General features: G+C 41.0%; 2 protein-coding genes and 1 long non-coding RNA gene across 3 annotated transcripts; all 3 read left to right on the top strand.

The window, feature by feature from the left end:
• Nucleotides 1-284: 284 nt before the first annotated feature.
• Nucleotides 285-4,274, top strand: LOC122776608. The gene is made up of 4 exons (XR_006361242.1): nucleotides 285-1,303; nucleotides 2,347-2,489; nucleotides 2,906-2,992; nucleotides 3,780-4,274. It is a non-coding gene; the product is annotated as an uncharacterized LOC122776608 (long non-coding RNA).
• A 301-nt stretch (nucleotides 4,275-4,575) lies between these two features.
• On the top strand, nucleotides 4,576-6,190 carry LOC122781755 (zinc finger protein ZFMSA12A-like; the record flags this gene model as incomplete). Its single annotated transcript, XM_044045746.1, is given in 2 exon segments — nucleotides 4,576-5,428; nucleotides 5,431-6,190. Coding segments are annotated over 2 exon segments (981 nt in total), but the record flags the coding sequence as incomplete, so codon positions are not given.
• Nucleotides 6,191-6,281: 91 nt separating this feature from the next.
• Nucleotides 6,282-11,507, top strand: LOC122781749 (zinc finger protein 665-like). Its single transcript, XM_044045732.1, has 7 exons — nucleotides 6,282-6,400; nucleotides 7,603-7,805; nucleotides 7,889-7,981; nucleotides 8,265-8,360; nucleotides 8,447-8,557; nucleotides 9,042-9,171; nucleotides 9,260-11,507. The coding sequence occupies exons 1-7, from the start codon at nucleotides 6,388-6,390 to the stop codon at nucleotides 11,134-11,136; spliced, it is 2,523 nt and encodes an 840-aa protein (XP_043901667.1). The 5' UTR covers nucleotides 6,282-6,387; the 3' UTR covers nucleotides 11,137-11,507.
• Nucleotides 11,508-12,292: the final 785 nt, after the last annotated feature.

Genomic DNA, 12,292 nt, shown 5'->3' with positions numbered 1-12,292 from the left:
GTTAATTCTAAAATTCTATAGGCCTAACTTATATTAGAATAATGTTGTGTTATGTTTGGATTTTCTTTCTGAATTGCAGTGAGTTTAATGTGCCCACATTTTCAGTTTAGGGTAGAAAAAAATATTGCAAAGGGTGCCAATTTGGATTTATCCCCAAAGAGATTTCCTCTCTCTGGTTGTCTGGGTGGTCAAATCCAACTCCGACCAGATGGGATAGAGGGATAATCTTTGTGTAAAAAAATCACTTGTATTAATTACACACTCACAGACACACACACACACACACGTGCATAACGGGACACAGGCAGACATATAGTATATGAAATCACTGCAACAATACAACGCTATACTTTGGACATCACTTGCCATAAAAGACAGAGTTGTGCACCAAGTGACATGGAAATTGATCAGATTTGTAAGTGTTTTTTTTTGACATGTGGTGGAGATTAAAGCTTCATCAGGAGGAGAAAACTATTTTAAAAAAGATTAAAACGGCACTATGTCTAATTGCGAAATGCAGCATGTCAACATAATGCATGTGGACGTGTGTGTGGACATGATATTTGTTGAATTGCCTGTAGAAATAACATTTAAGGTCATGAGTCATATCAAGCTTTGTCATCATCAAAGTGATCAGTGTAATATATAATATACGTGGCAGTCTCCTCCCCTATACACATGTGTAGAGATGTACACATGCACATACTTTAGAATTATGTCAATTAAGTACACAAAGCATTTTGTTTCGAGGTTCACATTCCTCACTTCAATGAACATCTAAACTTATGTTTGTGTGTCCAAGAAAACAATTAAAATAAAAGGACATGATAAAATAACAGAAAAAAAAACATCCCTAATAGACTACAACCCCTCACTCGCCTCATCCCCCCTCTCCATCCTCTATAGTCCCCCATCATCCAAATCCTGCTCAGGGGCCTTATAAATCTAACATCTAACACTTTGAGATTGAACGTATGAACCACAATAATTCTAAAATCTAAATCTAAAGTCTAAAAACTACAGCGAAACTTATTTCTCAGTCAAATATGGATCTGGAATAAATACAAACGGGAAATTGGGCAGACAGCCCATTGTAGGAGTCACTTTCTTCCGGTAGATGGCAGTAGTGTGACGAAGGTGTCGCTGGAAGTCAAGGAGAAGAAGAGTCAGGAAACAGGAAGATGTGAAAAGGTGACAGATAAAAACTTTTGTTTTCTCTGCCACTCACCGCTGCAGGAGCGGCATCTAAATAAAGAAGCCGAACTCTGTGTTTGTACGGCTGTCACAGCTGTACAGGAAGAACGTGGGTAACGTTTTATTCTTCTGCTTTGGTGTCGTTGTCCGTTTGTTTTGGTGTTAGCGTGTCTGCTAACGCTAACGCCGTCGCTGTGATTCATTGAAAATGATCACTCGTGGGTTGTTTATGTAGATGTAAGCAAATGCAGACACTAGTTCATGTTCAGGTTATTCTGGAAGCACACGTCGAACACAGTAACTTGTATAATAAAGTTGATTCTGATCAATTATTGTTTCATTGCCATCTAAATCTGAAAAAGTTAACACTTGACTAATTGATATCACAATTTGAAACAACACAATTAGCAAATTGCCTTTGGCTGCAATTAAAAAAATGAGATTTTCTTTCCCCCTACTTTTTATTTCAGTTGAATAAATCACCTCTTCAAGACTGCTTTTAATGCCTATGTTCAAACTTATTTGATTTAATGTAAACGCGACTTTTGAGTTTAGAAAAGTGCTACATAGAAATGCATACATTATGCATACACACATTAAAATACTGTGGTGTAAATAGGCCGAGCAAAGTCAGCTACGGACTTTTCACAGGAGGCAGATTTATTGCCAATAAGATGATTTACGCTCATCCTCCTTTTCCTCACATGTACTTCACACACTGATATAGTGAGATTAGATTAAGATAGAGTGAGAGATAAGGTGATTCTAATTATTATATGTTTTTGTTATTTGTTTTACAGTTCCTCAGTTTTACTGTGATCCCTGGTATATACAGTAGAAGAGTATTTCTGATTTTCCTCCAAGTGGTACACGTACTACAGTTTGAGAACCATAGCTTTAGTACAGAAGTTAATATTTTCTGCCAATGCCCCAGATGGTCTGAATATCTGTAACATGGTAAATATTGAACTAAAGCTTAACTTAAAAAAATACCCTCAGTCTTTAAAATGTGCGACTGTGTATGAAAATGTGATCCACATCCTCTGAAAGGAGCTGTTTTTAAATCTAAGTTGTTATTATTTTTTATTCTTTCTCTCTCTCCCTCTCCCTCCCTCTCCCTTCCCCTCCCTCTCCCTCCATTTCTCCTGGCAGAGAAGGTCCTGCCTCTGTCCTCACTAAGGCTCCTGCCTCCATCCCTGCGAGTGATACAGGCTGTGATGTGGAAGCATTATGGGAAAGTGGAGAAGTTTGTGTCCTTGGTGACTGAAGCTGACTGGCTTGGCTTAAGAGCAAAGGTAAACGTTGCATGTACTGTAGAGCAGTGTTCCCCTTTTTTTAAAAAAAGCAAATGGGGATGCTTTTTTTGCGACTCAAATTGAAATGTTAATTTGTGCACAATAACATTTATGGCAATTTCTGTCACACCATTTTTTTGAGGAGGTAAACCACCCATTTCCAAGAGTGTTGTAGTTGTATGATGAGTAAATTAAAACTTCAACCCCAAAAGAAATTCACTTTGGCCAATCTGTGACCCAGTCTCTGGAAATGACTCCTGTAGAGTAAGCATTGGCAAAAAAATATATAAATAGTTATTCCTTCAATTTAAGATTATTTCTACATAATTTGTTAGCACAGCTACACTGCAGTAGTTGTATTTACAAAGAGGGATTCTACAGTTTCTTCATTGACATTTTCTCTGTGTCTTTTGCAGATGGTTTTACACACATTATGCTCTGAACGGTCAAAAGAACTCGTTCAAACGCACTTAAATGGCCTTCTCCTAACTTGCACAAAACAGGTATGTGATTATTTCAATAATGGACTCATATTTCCCTATTCTCACAAGAAGAATATATTAGATTAGACTCAGCTGGTTTACAAAATAAGTCTGTTTGAAGGGAAGTCTAAGGGAAAATGACCCTTGATTTATCCATTCATTTTCTACCACTCTACATGAGAGTCGTGGGGAAGCTGCAGCCAATCCCATCTGATAGTTTTTGGACTGTGGGAGGAAGTCAGAGTACCCGGGGAGAATATGCAAACTCTTCAAAGAAAAGGCCTCGGTCAAACTGGGATCCAAACCGGTGACCTTGCTGTGAGGCAACAGTTTTAGCCACTTAACCACCGGCTGTTTGCAAATCCTCAACATGGTGCTGGCCATATCGCAATTCTGTGACATGTGATCATGAGCTGATCAGGGAAAGTTCTCGACAACAACAACCACTACTCGTCAGTGAGTGGATTATCAGGCTGAATACACTGTGTGTGAATTAGACTAAAGAGAAAGTCATTTTTAAGCATCAGCTACCAAAAACAGATATTGTTGAAAATGTATTTTAAAAAAAAGTTTAAACTTGGTGTTGATTCATATTTGGTGTTTTTGAATTACAATTATTTAAAATGTGCATATCTTACTTGACAGACTCTTCCAGAAAAGGAGTCCCTTTAAATAAACTTTATTAGACTTACTGAGAGACTCCTGAAGGACCCAAATGAGAGGGAGCACTCATTGTTTGCTTCAGCATAAAAGATATTGGATATTTGTTTGACTCCATTTTCTTACATTTGGTTAAAATTTCTGTCAGACAGAATGTGTTTCCTGTCAAGTATGGCCCTTTGACACGACACTGGAGTCTCTCGTTTGAGTCTCTTCTTCACCCGACTGGAGGAGCTGGTGCTAATACCAAACAGGTGCATAATTTATGCCTTAAAACTGCAGTTTACAATACATCTCTAAATGTCTCTCTCCCTCTGAAGTGTTAGTCTTGTTTTTATAGACTGCAGTGTGGATCAGTGATATGTCTTCTGTGCTAGATGAATACATTCAGTGTCTAACCAACATACATGATCTCAGTGTTTTGCTCAGAAGCAAGGAGCATCATGGGAACATGGCCAAGATGGATTCCAGTGGTATGTGTATATAGCTGGGAAACCAGCCATGTATTTATGTGCTACAATAGTTTTAATCAGAGTGGATTAGTTATTTCTCCTTATCTGTTTTGCTTCCTGTTATTGACATTGCTCACCATTGATCACAATTATAAATAAAAATGCATTGATCTATTGAAAAATAAAGGAGAAATGACAAAATATATACTGATGTATTTTCTTTTTCAAAGCGCCCTCTCCCTCAGAGCAGCAGCTCCTCTCATCATTATCACTCTGCACTATATTGAATGCAACCAACACCAAAGATTTTAAATATAATGCACAAACAACTGTAAACCAAAGAGAATCTGGGGCAAATGTTTTTCAGGAGGTGGGTTACCTCACCAAAACAATGTGGCTGGAGGATAATGACTCACAGCAAAGTCCAAACAGCAGCGATGCAGACCAGACAACAGAAGAGACATGCAGTGATGTTGCTCTTGATGTTCCCACAAATGCACTCACTGTGGGAAGTGCTTCATTTACCTTTTTGAGCTCATGGACCATCAGAGACTCCACATAGGAGAAAACCCTTACAAGTCCTCTCAGTGTGGAAAGGCCTTCAGGAGGTCAAATGACCTGTGCCATCACTGAGGAACACGATGCAAAAATGCAGCTTATATTTGCATCAACTGTGGAGGTAGCTTTCAGTCAATACAGGACAGATATAGACACAGGTGTGCTCACGTTGTCCAAGAGTTTGTCTGTTCTCACTGTGAAAAAAGCTTTAAACAGAGGTATTTGCTGGTAAAGCACGAGCGGACTCACACCCAGGACCGCATTTTCAAACACTGCAGTGAGGTGTATCCCAGTATGAAGAGTCATCCCCCGGAGCTGTCCAATCAGTGCTTGCTGTGTGGGGAATCTTTCAGCTGTGTTGCGTTGTTGGCAGCTCACGAGCTGCAGCACAGACAACAGCAAACCAAGATTTGTGTGCACGGTGGCAAAGCTTTTAAGAGCAAAACTGACCTAAATATACACATGTGCAGCCACACAGGTGAGAGGCCTTTTCAGTGCACACATTGTGGAAAATGTTTCTCTGCATTAGGAAACCTGAATGTGCATATTCGACTTCACACTGGAGAGAAACCATACCTGTGCACTGACTGTGGAAAGGCGTTTATTTCAGCAGGCGAGTTGCTGATACACAGGCGCAGCCACATGGGGGAAAAGCCCTACAAATGCACAGTATGTGACTGAAGGTTCATCAAGGCGAGTAAAGTGACACTTCATATGCGAGTCCACACTGGGGAGCGCCCGTATGTCTGTGCTGAATGTGGGAAAGGTTTTTTACGTGGCAGTGAACTGAACATGCCATGAACCACACGGGGGTTAGACCTTACACCTGTCAGTTCTGTGCAAAGACTTACACACATCCTAATCACCTGAGGAGACACTTAAAAACTCACAGTGTTGTCCAGAGCCAGTCTGTCTGATTCCCTTTAATAGCTACACTATTGTCGTGTGGCCTAGTACTAACTGCAGCGTTGATTTTACTCTCAGTTGTAGTCCATGCTGCAGAAATGCTTCTTTGTGTTGCATGTTTCTGATATGTAACTGCTGCAAAACGGCTTCTTTTTTTTAACCAGGGATCACTTTGGTTGTTGTCGTTAAAAATATACCTCAAAACTATATATTTTTCTCCTTCTGTATTGGTTGCCTGTTTGTATTATTATTCAGCAGTTCCTTTTCTGTTGATTAATACACTTTGCTTTTATCATTTTTCCAAAGCAGCCCATTTGTTGCATCCACATCAGAATTTCTAACATGATCCTCTATTTTGATAGGTTCTGAATTATTATTATTTTACCAAGAATATAAATGACACATTGGCTGAAAGAAAGCTTTGTACTATTATAATCTTGAAAAATAAAAATACGATTGTTTCTCTAACTTGTTTTTAAACGTAATTCTTTGCCATAAATATGTTATAAACACCTGTATTTGACATTAAATCATATGACGTGAGCGAGTATACGTCACATTTCAAGCTACAAGATTTTGGTTTTCGGTTTGTTTGGAGAGGCGGTGCATCTTATTTTGGCATCAATGTGAACCGGAGTAGATGGATCCCGGGCTACCCCGTAGAGCAAAACGAGCGCCCGCGTTACAGCGTGACGCTGAGCGTAGAATTATGAACAACGTGTTCCAGGAAGAAGTTGGCGCTTGAAGACCCGTATGCAGTTAGCTTCCACGCTAACTGGAACTATGAACTACATGCCAGTATAATTGTTACCCTTTCCGCAGTTATTCGAGTTTTTCAAGATGAACGACATGGGTAAGTATCTCATTGAAGCTCCACGCAATAATGTGTACTTTTGTTTCTTGTGCGTCAAGTCGAATTATAGCGAAAGCTACAGATTAGCTGTTGCTAAACGGGCCCCGTCTAATTCCTGAAACAATACTTGTTTAGCTGAGTATTCAGCTGGTTTTACCAGACAACCTCAACGACACCGAGGCTAATCTCCATACATGAGCAAATGCTTTGCTTCATGCACACGGTGTGATGATATCCCGTAATTAAAACAGATTTTGTGCTTGCGACCGCAGCTAATTTGAAGAAAAAAATGGTCTGTTGTTATGCTAACAGGTAACAGTTGTCTGCAAAGGTTCATGTCCATGTCCCGTTTTAAAACGGTTTGGTATTCTTAATAATAATAATTTAGTCATAATGTGTTTTAATGTGTGTATTGTTCGGAAAATATAAGTTGTGTTGGAAACTGTGTGACTTGGTGGTAGTGGCTGTGTTCCCTCACTGTGGGAAGCTCCCTTCAATAAATCTTTATATGTCAGGAATAATGCAGTGAGGAATAGTGGACATAACGTGCATCAGATGTACTGCACATGGAGTATATAGCAATTTGCTAGTTTGCAACTCCTATCCCTGGCTGGTCTTTTCAGAAAAACAGTATCACATGTACAGTAGAAATTACAATAATATAAGAACTATTTCTCATCTACCTAGTACAATGTAAAAATGCACACACACTTTTAACAGTCCGACCTTGTTGAGACTACATATTAAGAGTGGGTACAATCTTGTTTTGTTCTCAGCCAGTTCTTGACCTTTTCACTTCATTAGGCAGTGAATTCCAGATGTGACTTCCTTTGATGAAGAAAGCCTATTGCCCATATGTGGTTCTGCAGTGGGATATTTTACAGTTGTTATTGACAGAGGTCCTGGTGAGTCTGCTGCCATCCTGTCTTTGGATGAAACCACAGCATGTGTGACACTCGCTGTACTAGCTAATGCATTGCTTTATTCATAAGAGAAATTTTTCAAGCACTGGAGTTTTCACATCTTTCTCCTGAAAACAAGTTGTCAATTATAAGTTGTTAGTTGTTTAACACTGAGCACGAATCACTGATGTAAATTAATCCAATCTTCCAAACAACTCAAAGGATTTGGCTCTGTAACAGCAGCAATGTGTGAGCTTTTCTTGTTTGATTTATTTTATCCATATTCAATCCTCTCTGCAGAATTCAGTGTGCCCCTGTCCTCACTGGCTCTCCTGGTCCCACCACTACGGCTGATGTCGGCAGTGATGTGGGAAGTTGTGCGCCAGCGGAACATAAAGCACTATGGGAAATTGGAGGAGTTTGTGTCCATGGTAACAGATGCAGTCCCTGAACTAATGAGTAAAAGAGAAGGGAGGCTACTTTCCCTGGGCCTGAGAGCAAGAGTAAGTGGTTTATTTTTGTGTGTGTTTTGTAAGTTATGTATTGTCAACATTGGTATTAAAAATAGAAATTCACTTTTTCATAGACGACTCTTGAGCTGTTGCGTTCTGAACACCCTGAAGATCTCAAGGCTGTTGAGTCACATCTTAACCAAATCCGATCTTCTTGCATTGAGGAGGTGAGTGATGGATGTTTTTAAAGTATTAACAAATAATAAAAAACAATTTTGATATATCGCTACTCCGGTTAGTTTTCAGATTTCAAGATGTGAGTATTTTTAGTCTTATTTGATACCAGGTTATATTCCACTTGTCAGTTTGACTGTCAGACTAAACACAATATGAAGACATCTTGGGTTCTTTTTTCTAACATTTATTGGGGGGAAGCAAAATTAGAAATAAGCAAACGGCACATTATTGGTTTAATCAGTATTGTTCTCTGATTCATGTCTTGTTTTCCAGACAAATGATCCAATAATTGAAGCTCCAGAGGCAAACTTTATGAAGCTGGTGCAAGGCCTCATTGAAGATACGGATGGCAGAGAGCATTTCCTCAAGGTAATGTTGATAATAAAGTGTAACCCAATTTGTGATTTTCACAAATTATGATTTTGCATCAAAAGATCTTTTCTTTCATCTGACAGAATGTGTTTCCTGTGGAGTACGGTCCCGATTTTGACACAGCACTGGAGACATTGGTTTGTGAATTCTTCACAAGACTCGAGGAGCTGCTACCAATTCCAGATTTCAAACAGGTATAGAGAAGATTCCAAAAAAGAGAGGAAATTAAGTGGAAAAAAAAAAGAAAATTGTATGGCTCACGGTGGTGTAGTGGTTAGCACTCTCACCCTGCAGCGAGAAGACCCAGGTTCGAGCCCCGGTTGGAACAAGGGCCTTTCTGCATGGAGTTTGCATGTTCTCCCCGTGTGTGCGTGGGTTCTCTCCGGGTTCGCCGGCTTCCTCCCACAGTCCAAAAACATACAATGTGGGGATTAGGTGAATTGGACTCTCTAAATTGACCGTAGGAGTGAGTGTGAGAGTGAATGGTTGTTTGTCTCTAGCTGTGTGTGGCCCTGCGATGGACTGGCGAACTGTCCAGGGTGTACCCCGCCTATCACCCGATGTAGCTGAGATTGGCACAGCACCCCCGCGACCCTCTGGTGGAGGATAAAGCGGTTAGATGATGACTGACTGACTGTACTGCTCATACTGTGTCTTTTTTTTCCCCTTCTCTCTTAGACTGCCTCCTGGATCAGTGCTGCCCCCTCTGTCTTAGAGGAGTACATGCAGTGTGTGTCAAATGGAGATGACCTCAAGTTTCTTCTTCAGAGCAAACAGTGTCATGGAAAACTGGCAAAGAGCAACATTGGTATTTTCACGTCTACTATAAACTACCTAACAAACAGTGCATTATCTGAAGCAATATGAATAATAATTTTTTTCTGTTTTCCTGCCAGCTCCATTTCAGTCAGACGATCTTCTTATTCCCTCTCTGTCGCTTCCTCCATCGCTCGAAGTAGCTATTGCTTCCCACCCGAGTGGTTGTGATGATGAAAATAATGATGTTCCTCAGATTGTTATGTTTGATGAAGAATTATCAACAAACCCTTCCACGACAACGGACTTTCCTGAATCCCCAAAAAGGACTGAAATCACATTGTCTCCTCACAGTAGACAGCAGTCAGGAATACATAAATGCCCTCAGTGCAACAAATGTTTCAAGCATCATTCTGTCCTCATTGAACACCAGAGAGTTCACACCGGGCTGCAGCCTTTCAGCTGCTCTGAGTGTGGTAGAGCCTTCAGAACAGCCACTCTGCTGGCCGGTCACAGGCTACGCAAATGCAAAAATGCTGCATATCTTTGTATTAAATGCGGGAACAGTTTTCCAACCTCCTTGGACAAATTCAGACACCACTGTCCAAAACGGGGGCGTACTTATGATTGTGGCCACTGTGGAAAGAATTTTCAGAAGTCCAGCAGCCTCAAGGAGCACCTGCGAACTCATGTCCAGAGCCGCCTCTTCAAGTGCAGTCATTGTGGCGCAGGTTTTTCAGGAATTGGTGATCTGAAGTATCATCAGCAGGTAGATCATGATAAGCCGTACCAGTGTAAGCAATGTGGGAAAAGTTTCATCTCCTCCAAGTGTCTAACCAAACATCAACAGCGACATCAAGAGGTTGGTGAAATGGAACCGTCCAAATTAATAAGTGGAGGTAAACATAGGAAAAGTGGCTCGGCTCATCGGACTTCTTCAACATCTTTTTCATCTAGAAAGACTTCATCCAAAGCTGTCTACCCTCGTGGACGAGTCATCCATAACTGTCCGCTGTGTGGAAGGAGCTTTAAGTATCGCTTTGAATTTCTTGAACACCAGAGGTTCCACACTGCAGTGAAGCCATACAAATGCTCTCAGTGTGGGAAAGCCTTTCGCACTGAGGTTCACCTGACGGGGCACAGGAGGAGAAAGTGTAAAAATGCTGCCCACATTTGCAACAAGTGTGGGTGTCAGTTCAGGTCTCTGCAGGAACGTGTCAGACACCAGTGTGTGCAGCTGCTAACAAAATACGAGTGCTCTCATTGTGGAAAAACCTTCAAGATGGCTCACCTGCTCAGGAACCATCAGATGAATGAGCATCAGCTCCCCTACAGTCCCAACCACCGCTTCAGGTGTAGATACTGTGATGAGACTTTCCCAGGGATCAGTGAGTTGAAGTACCATCAGAGGGTGGATCATGAAAAACCCTTTCAGTGTCAGGAATGTGGCAAATGTTTCTTGTCTGAAAAATGCCTAACCAATCATGAGCAGCGCCACAACGATGACAGACCAGAAAGCTGCCTGGTGTGTGGCCGTGGCTTCAGGAACCGCTACGACTTGAAGCAACACATGCGTACTCACACGGGAGAGCGACCTTATCAGTGCACTCATTGTTCACAGTGTTTCTCCACTGCAGGAGGACTGAGAAGCCACACCAGGGTTCACACAGGTGAGAAGCCTCACGTTTGCCCAGATTGTGGGAAGGGCTTCTCCCAAATAGGTGCTATGCGCACTCACAGGCTCACTCACACAGGAGAAAGACCTTTCAAGTGCACAGTGTGCGGCAAAGGTTTCACAATGGCACACAAGGTAACGGTTCATATGCGTGTACATACAGGAGAGCGACCGTACGTGTGCTCTCAGTGTGGGAAAGCCTTTTCTGATGGTAGTGTTCTGAAGCAGCACATGCTGAACCACTCAGGAGTGAGGCCTTACCATTGCCAGATCTGTCCCAAGACCTACACCTGTCTGAACCACCTGAGGCGGCACCTAAAAAGTCATTCTGACATGAACTAATCCAGACATGAAGGCAACATGAAGCACAATCTCTCATCTTACAAATACACTGACCTTGACACTGCCTTTTAAAGCAAGTGGCTGCTGACCTCGCAAGGAAAATGTGAAGGAATATCGAATAATGCTGTACGGTTACTGAAAAAGTTTGATTTGCTCTTCATTGTAAAATAAGCATAGTCAGAATTTTGGCGTTCATCATGGGAAATGTAACAAGTGTACATCTGTGTAAATAAGCTGAAAGACACATACTGTGACAGTAAAAATTATGCTGTTCTCTTCAACATGACATGACTTTATTCCTCTAGGCCTTTTGTATTCCCACTGTGGTTTATGAGGTTTTGAGAATTTCCGATTAAATGACCTTGTTACAACTTGCACATGTCGATTGACTTTAATTCACTAATACAAAAACCCTGCAGTGAAGAAGAATCATCTTGCTGTGGGAGAAGTTGGCAGAGTTGCTGTCATAAAAGAAGCTATCACTAGATGGCAGTAGATGACCATCAACCACATCCCTTCAACTTCTTGGTACTTTTATTTTTTTATTTGAAATAATAGTACAATTGTTTGCCTTATTTAGAGCTGTATGTTCTAAATGAATGCATTTTTGTGTTTTTTTTTTTGAAGGGAGTAATGATGTTTTCTGCCAACTGGAGCTTTGCAGAGTGAAAACACTGAGGACACCAGAGACTGATGGGCGACTAATGCTGCGGAAGTTAATCTGACTCATTTCCTGTAATTAACTTTTTGGTGTGGTTTGGAATCTTGATTAGACTGCAATTTCCTCATGTTTTGCCCAGCGGCCATCAGTATCTGAAAGTGGTCTCACCCCCAGGTTTCTGTTTGTAGCTCGAGTAACAGTACAGTTAGATTTGTACCAGAAACACTTGACGTTTGTGTTGACCTTGGGTAAATGGGGTCACATTGGATCAGGCATGTAGGGATTTATCTGTTCCATATGTGCTGTGCAGACTTTGATGTTTTCACTGGAACAGAGAAGCTGCATTTTTTTTTTTCAGTCTCTCCCTGGTTTCATGCTCATGTTTCCTCTGGTCTATAGTTGCATGCTTTGTGACTTTTGAATCACATTTTCCAACAAAAAAAACTTGCCATTCATAGGAGAGCACAGTGTCAATGAGGAATATGATGATGATGA

The sequence above is a fragment of the Solea senegalensis genome, linkage group LG1 (genome assembly GCF_019176455.1).
Source record: "Solea senegalensis isolate Sse05_10M linkage group LG1, IFAPA_SoseM_1, whole genome shotgun sequence".
Taxonomy (NCBI): Eukaryota; Metazoa; Chordata; class Actinopteri; order Pleuronectiformes; family Soleidae; genus Solea; species Solea senegalensis.
The sequence above is the reverse complement of the archived record's forward strand: the minus strand, read 5'-3'. Positions and strand labels throughout refer to the sequence as shown.